At 48.1% G+C, this 7,838-nt stretch overlaps 1 protein-coding gene across 1 annotated transcript; it reads right to left on the bottom strand.

Annotated features, from left to right (window-relative positions):
• Window positions 1-495: 495 nt before the first annotated feature.
• On the bottom strand, window positions 496-3,712 carry RLN3 (relaxin 3). The gene is made up of 2 exons (XM_055003923.1): window positions 3,553-3,712; window positions 496-740 (listed from the first exon to the last, which is right to left on the bottom strand). Exons 1-2 carry the CDS (start codon window positions 3,710-3,712, stop codon window positions 496-498), a joined length of 405 nt encoding a protein of 134 aa, XP_054859898.1.
• Window positions 3,713-7,838: the final 4,126 nt, after the last annotated feature.

Below are 7,838 nucleotides of genomic sequence, written 5' to 3'. Positions count from 1 at the left end.
TTTGACATATTTTCAGTCTCAAAAAGAACAAAGTGGCAGCAACTGAAGGACGGTTGTTTGTGATGCCAGAGTGAAGCCCAGCGACATCTATTCACGAGATGACCGGTGAGAGACACGGGCAAGTGCTTCAGGGGCTCCCTGGGACTTCTACCTCCCTAGCGAATCCTTCCCCGTGCCAGTGTCTGACACTCAGCCGCCTTTCTGTGGCGAGAACAGCTCCAGAGCAAAACAGTTGGAATATATCAATGTAAGTATTTGGCAGGGACTGATGTGTAGTGATACTGGTGCAGCCTGCAGGACTGCGTTATTTGTTCCTGACAGGCTGCTGTTAGCAAGAGTGACGAAAGATTGCTAGGACTCTTAGGAATCTGTTGCTAATGAGAGTGGACATCTAATCAATAGGTTCGTGCATACATTGTAGTGACTGATGTTCTAAGCTGACGGTTATTTGGAAATGCCTCTCCTTTTCATCACACGCAAACACAAACACGCACACTAACACAGGGAGCTGATCTCACTCTTGCTGCAACCCCACTTACAGCAGGCATTGCTCAGCCCTGCCATAACGTCACGAGCACCGCGGTCCAAGGCCCAGATGTCTTCTGAGGGACTGTGGCCCCTCCAGCTCCCAAAGTAATCTGAAGGGTCCTTTGGGGGGATGCGGATTGAGTCCCATTCATTGGAGGAAGAAGTTGCAACAAAGGCTTCAGTGGAATCAGCTCCTGGGAGGGCACCAAGATCTGCAAGGAGAAATCAACACGGGGAAGTGGGAGTGACGTCTATGAATCAGCAAACTGGAGCAGTTGGGTTATGTCTAGGGCTTAGTCCAAAGCCCAGCCGAAGTACCAGCACCAGATTCTGCATGAGGCTCAACGGGGATTGCCTGTATTCCAGCTGGAATGGGATCGGGAACAAATTCTAAATGTGGCAGATTTTTTCCCTTTCCTGTTCAAAAGGAGTTTTTTTTCTGATTGGCTGAATTAATTTAGTAAACGTTATTATAAGCCAGCTATCAGATACTTTTAAATACAGCTAATGAAAAGCAAATGAAAAAACAGAATAAAATGTATTGATAATGTCAATTTTTCAATCATCCAGAGAATGTTCCGTGTTGAATTGTGCAGGGAAGAATTTTGGGGTCGCTGGACTAAGCTGTTCCCGCTTTTCTCTATACAGTTTTCTCACAGGTCAGTGCTGAGCTGAATTTGATTTAGCCAGTATGGAAACAATCTGAAAATATGCACCGCTGTGAAGTGGGGCAGACTTCTTTATGAAGTACAAAAATGTGTGAATCCCAAGATGCCCCTTATTCCATATTAAGACTATTAATTTAGAGTCTCTCTACACTTTACTAAGTACCTAGAGACGCTCAAGAACAGGATTGTATGTCTAATCCTCAATTCACGTGCAGGCTGTTCTTGCTTGGTGCACGTAAATGCTGCTTTCACGGGAGTTCCCTTTCCGTGACTGCATCTGCAAGTGATTCTAGAGGGCAAAGCGCCAATTCCGCACTGTTTTTAATGCGAGAACAAGTACTATAGGCTCCTTTAAATTGCCAATTTGCATTTCTTTAAGGTGTGAGAAAGTGTCAAGATCTGCATTGCAATAAATGGATGTGGGGGAAACTGGGATACTTTTAGCAGTTGAGGAGGAACTGATATCAAACATGTGATGCAGAGCAAATTGAAGTGTGATTGAGTGCATGGAAAGTTGGAGGGGAGACACGTGAAATGAGGTTCACTTGAGTGCCCCTATGTACTTAGAAATGTGTGGCTTTCTAGTGTTCCTGGAGTGCTGGGTTTCCCCTGAGGTTTCGCAGTTTCAGCCCTGGCTGCGTCTAGATGGGTGCCCGTGTGGAAAGGCACCCAGGCCATGGCCGTCCTTGTGCTGCTTGCTGCAGCTGTCCTCAGTCCTCCCCTTCCCTCCACAGTGCAGGAGGAACAACATTTGTGACAAAATCCCCATGGGCCAGACACCCCCACTCCCTTTCCCAACTGAGCTGCACTACAACACAACAACATGACTTGGCAAGGAAGTGGGGGGGGGGACCCTTTGAAAAGGGAATGGCACTGCCCCATGCCATTTTGAAAAAGAAGCATAACCCTACCCTGCCAGGTTCAATGGATGGACACTCCACCTGCAACTATCCCACAGTTCTTCATTTACAGATTTATCTCTCTCGTCAGCTACCAGGAATTGTTCTGTTTCACCCCAGAGTGTCTCCAGAGCATCAAACTGAGAGACTCTGGAGCAGGGACATTTATTGAGACCAACCAGAGGTCAAATGGTTCTGGCCCCCTTCCTTCTGTGCACAGTCGTGAGGCACACCAAGACTGTGCGAGTCTCCATGTTATGGGCAGAACATGGCACATGATCTTTGTCTCATCTGGGCCTTTAGCATTTATGCACATCCATTCATGTATGTGTGTGCTACAGGTAAAATGCAGCACCCGCTTAGAGCCAAAACAGACGAGACGCCTTATGCATGGAGGACACTCATCAATTTACTGCAAGTTTCCATGGAAAATGTAGTGAGAAAGAACCTCTGTCAGGGAGAAGGAGAATCCCTCCCCACTCCCTGGCAGAGGTTCTTTCCCTTGGCATCTCATCTAGTCTGCTCAGCTCCCTCTCGCTGCTACCAACGTGCTCCCCTTGCTCCCCTAAATGCACTTGGGGGCTGAGTACACTGGCAGTGGGGAGAGGGAGAGGGAGCGGCTGGCGAGATCAGCTCCCTGTCCCTCTCACTGCCACCAGCGTGCTTTTCTCTTGAGCAAGGGGAGCACGCTTCCTCTCGTTGCTGCCGGCAGGCTCTCCTTGCTCCCCTAAAATGCACTCCAGCCACAGAAGCACTCCTGCCTTCCATGTGTGCCAATTTGGCCCGTTTGGGGCCAAAATCAGCCCCATATGAGACACGGGAGAGCTCCCATGGCTGGCGCGATGATATCACTTCCGGGAGCCCGCTGGGAGCGCACATGCTGTGTGTGCTCCTTGTGGCAAGCAGCCTCCTGGTGGCTGGCAACCTTCTATTGCTGACAGATCAGCGGGCAAGGGTGCACCACCAGCAGGCACCTGGGAACCCTAGCCAGGAAAGGTGCTGGCAGGTTGGGAACTCAGTTTCAGCTGTATGTTAATTTCCGATTTTTAAACTGTAGCAATATCTCAGTTAGATTTGGTACTTGAGATATCACACCATCTTATTGTGGGTAAATGACCTATCACTAAACGGCCTGCTGCGGTGGTTGGGGGGAAAGGGCTGCTCCAGGAGACTGAGGCAAGGCAAATGTGCTGATGTGGACAGGACCTGAAAAAATGTGCACCTTCCCATCCACATGGCATGCAAACTTGATTTGGACGTGGTCTGTCCTGAAATACTGCATCAAACTGTTAGGAAAGGTCTGAGCAAAAGAAAGGGAAACCTAGACAGGGCACTCCGACAAACCCCACATAAGTATGAATGCCAATTCAGAGTAAAAACGACTCTGGCATCTTGCCTATGCTTCCATTGCCAGCCTTTGCCCTGTCCTTCTTCCCACACCTGTGCCCACCACTCACCTGCCCGTCTCCACCGGGATCCTCCGCAGGTAAAGATGACGGCACGGATGAACTCCCGGCCACATAGCTTCACACCGTAGGGAGGCGTCCGGGCTTCACTCTCTGGCCGCATCTCTGACAACAGCACCCCAAGGGCCAGTGCCAGGAGGAGCTTATGCATGGCCGGGCTGGGTGCAGAGACGGGATGAGAAAGCAAGCCCCAGCAGCTACTCAGCCCCACCTGCCTACCTCTCACAGGGTGACTTGCTCCTCTTTATAGCCTCAAGGTGCTGGGGGACATCCTTTTGTGCTATCTACCCAATTATTGGCAAGGAGGGGATGGAGACCTTTTTGGACATTGGCAGGCTTTTTGCTGGGGGGTGGGGTGGGGGGAGTGCCTCGCATCTGCCATGCTAGCTACTCAGAGATAACCTTTCCCTCCCTATCAGCATAATGAAGGTAACAAATTACGTCCATCACTTACCTGTCCTTTCCAGGTGCACATTAACATGCAAGACTAGACTTGAGAGGGGGAGGTGGGCCTAGGCAAAGCAGCTCCCAAAGACTCCCCATCCTTTCTTTGGCACAGCTCAGCACTCACTGATGCAAACTTGCAAGAGCAGGCATCCCAATGCTGCCCCTCTGGCACATGTACCCAGGCTCCTGCCTTCATCTTAATAGACTCATAGGGTTGGAAGGACCTTGAGAGTCATCCAACCCCTAGTCCAACCACTTGCATAATGCCGGAAATGCAGTTACCTCCTTCCCCTCCTTACACCCAGTGACCCTTACTGCATTCCCAGAAGATGGCAAAACACTGTCAGGATCCCTAGCCGAACTGGCCTGGGGAAAATTGCTACCTGACTCCAAGGTGGCGATTGGCATTACCCTGGGCATGCAAGAAGGGGCTGCAAGAACTAAACACTGATGTAACCCCTCCTGTTCTCTCTCTCAGGATCTGCCTAGGTTCAAAGAATAAACATCGCTGTCAGATGGCCGTCTAGCCTTTGCTTAAAAACCTCCAAAGGAGGAGAGCCTTCTCCCAAGGACGCCTGTTCCACTGTCAGGAAGTTCTTCCTAATGTTTAGCAAAAAACAATTTTGATTTAATTTCAACCCATTGGTTCTGATCTGACCTTCTGGGGCAACAGAAAACAACTCTGCGCCATCCTCTATATGACTGCCCTTCAAGTATTTGAAGATGGTTATATCATATATCATATCATATCAAATCTTGGCCACTTCCTCCTTCAGGGCTTGAGCTATGGATTGGCCAAGTCGTGATTAGGAAGTGACTTGGGGTATGCACAGATGTCAACTCATGTAACAGTTATATCCTCTTGCCATGTGAAAGGGACACTATGTGGAAGGAAACTAGAGATTTCTAACTCAGAATCCTCAGCACCCCTTCAGGCAACATTGGGCTCGCATGAGGAGCCCTGCGCATCATGCACAGCAGTGATCCCCAATATGGCACCATGGTGCTTGCTGATGGGTTTTCTGGCGCTCATTTGCTGCTGCTTCAAAGCACCTTTCCCCCAAAGCAAATACCCGTTTCTAGCTTTCCTCCATCTCATGATTAGGAACTGCTCCAGAAGTACTCAGGCACATCTTTAGCATCTGTATCCATTTGGAATCTGTCTCTGTTATAGGATGATCCTTGACTTGGAGCACCCCATGATTTTAACATTTGCCCCAGCACCCCACAGCAACCATTTTGTGGTTGATTGTATCCTTAAGGCAGCCATTCTGTGTTTCGCTGCCGCTGTATGGCAGCCATTTTGTGGCGGCTCTCCATCCCTATTCTTAAGCTTCCAAAGTTGCCCTCAGACTCAACAGGATCGGGGACTCCTCGTGTATGAGTTCTCTGCTCTCTGCACAACTTGATCAAAAGAAGGCGTTATACACAGAAGGAACTACAAATAGGCTTGCCGTGTCCTCATATCCTCCCGGTGTGAGGAGGGACCCAGTGCTTACCTTCTCATTACTCCTGGCCAGGGCTTTTTTTCTGGGAAAAGAGGTGGTGGAACTCAGTGGGTTGCCTTAGGAGAAAATGGTCACATGGCTGGTGGCCCCGCCCCCTGATCTCCAGACAGAGGGGAGTTGAGATTGCCCTCCGCGCCGCTGGTGCAGAGGGCAATCTAAACTCCCCTCTGTCTGGAGATCAGGGGGTGGGGCCACCAGCCATGTGACCATTTTCAAGAGGTTCTGGAACTCCGTTCCACCGTGTTCCCGCTGAAAAAAAGCCCTGCTGTATCTTGATTTCATTTTGCAAATGCTCTAACCATCACTTTCGTTTCTCTTCCAGCCTGAGAACACAGCTGTCTGATCTCTTTTTCTTTGAGGCTCACAGAAGTGACCTTGGACTGTCTGAAATGTTACAGTTTACTCTCATGCATTAAAAGACCCTTTCCCGCGCAAACCTGTGGTCTAGCTTGGAGGGGAGAAATGAGTGGGTATTTAGAGTTTTACTTTCCTCAAGTCTCTATTCCTATCAAGGAAGCATGTACTGCTTAGATGCTTTCTTGCTTCTGAATAATTCTATGGGCATATATATGGAAATGATTGGATTTCTGAATAAAACCATTTAACCAAGAGCTTGGATTTCTTGTTGCAATGGTGCAGAGCCCTGTCTACCATATCCTGTCTTCCACAGCCTGACAGTATCCCCCATCCTGTATTTGTGCTTCACATTTTTGTGTCCCAGATGCAATACTGTGCACTTATCTATGTTGAATTGCATCCTGTTCACAACCACCCACTTCTCCAGAGTATACAAGACTTGTTGAATTTTAACTCTATCTTCTTGGACATTTGCCACTCCTCCCAATTTGGTATCATCAGGCAAAAAAGTAATTAAGCCTGTCTTTTTCTTTGTTCTCCATCAGAGTTTCTCCTTCCACTCCCAACAGTGGTCCAATTGCCTCTTTTACCTTGTGTTTGCTTTTCATATATCTATAGAAGTTTTTCTTATTGTAGTGAGGCCCCCTGGCCAGACCTAGCTCATACTTAGCTTTGGCTTCTTTGATGGCTGACCTGCAGTACCTAGTAACCCTCATATATTCCTCTTTAAAGGTCTGTCCTTCTCTCCCATTTCCTGAACATTTCCTTTTTCTCCCTTAGCTTATTCTAGAGCTCTCTGTTCATCCACATCGGTTTCTTGGAGCCCTTACCATATTTCCATCTTGCTGGGATAGTGAGGGCTTGAGCTTGCAAAAGCTCGTGTTTGAGAACGGCCCACCCTTCACTCGCTCCTTTCCCTTCCAGCACACTCCCCCACGGAATGACTCTCATCAAGCCTCTGAGTTCATCGAAGTTGGCCCTACAAAAATCTAACTTATGAGTCTGGCTACGAACTTCCTCCCCCCACCCCCAGCAACTGGAATTCAAGGAGGACATGGTCACTTCCCCCTAAGGTCCCCACCACCTTCACCTCATCTACCAATTCTTCCCTGTTGGTTAATATTAAGTCTAGTATGGCTGAGCCTCTTGTAGCTTCCTCCACCATTTGAAAAAGGAAGATATTGGCCAGGCAGGTCAGGAAATTGAACAGATGCAGCTAACTTTAATATAGCAACTTGTTTGAAATCTAAAGTAATACCTAAAGTCTCTGTATCTAAAGTCTCTGTATCATGCATCTGACGAAGAGAACTTGATTCTTGAAAGCTTATGCTACAATAAAATTGGTTAGTCTTAAAGGTGCTACTGGACTCTTTTTGATAAAGTAATACCTTGTGTATTTGGCTGACTAGCTCATGTTTGAAAAACAGTTCTTTTGTGAAAACTGACCTTACAAATCATAATCCCCCTATTTAAAAAGTTCTGGTATATGTCCTTCTGTCTTTTTTTACAGGCTGTGGCTTTATCTATATGAGAAGCCAGCACTGTGGTTCGACTGTTGGACTTGGGATCTGGGGGACACAGGCTTAAACCCTGTTCTGCCATAGAAGCTCACTGGGTGACCTTGGGCCAGTCACACACACTCAGCCTAACCTCCTCTGAGTATAGTTGTAGGTGTGTAGCCATGGTGGGTCTGCAGCAGAACACCAGGGGTTTAATCTGGCAACACCTTAAAGACCAACAAGATTTTCAGGATAGGTTTCAAGAGTCAGAGCTTCCTTCTTGTCAGGTTCTGATTGTGTTTAAGCCAAAGAGACTCCATTTTAACTTTGTCAGTATGTTAAGTGTGCTTCTTGCAGGTGGGACAACTGCTGCTGGAAGCCTGGAGGAGGGAGAGAGACTGTTATCGTCTGCATGCCTTCATCTTCCTGTCGTCCTTGAGAAGCTTTCCTTTTCTCACCCTCGGGC

The sequence above is a fragment of the Eublepharis macularius genome, chromosome 19 (genome assembly GCF_028583425.1).
Source record: "Eublepharis macularius isolate TG4126 chromosome 19, MPM_Emac_v1.0, whole genome shotgun sequence".
NCBI classification, from domain to species: Eukaryota; Metazoa; Chordata; class Lepidosauria; order Squamata; family Eublepharidae; genus Eublepharis; species Eublepharis macularius.
The sequence above is the reverse complement of the archived record's forward strand: the minus strand, read 5'-3'. Positions and strand labels throughout refer to the sequence as shown.

Bases quoted from the DNA above. Each gene is read 5' to 3' on its own strand.
- RLN3 (XM_055003923.1), bottom strand. From the start codon at position 3,712: ATGCATAAGCTCCTCCTGGCACTGGCCCTTGGGGTGCTGTTGTCAGAG. The intron at 741-3,552 runs GTGAGTGGTGGG...TTCTCCTTGCAG, and splicing joins ATCCCGGTGGAGACGGGCAG to ATCTTGGTGCCCTCCCAGGA.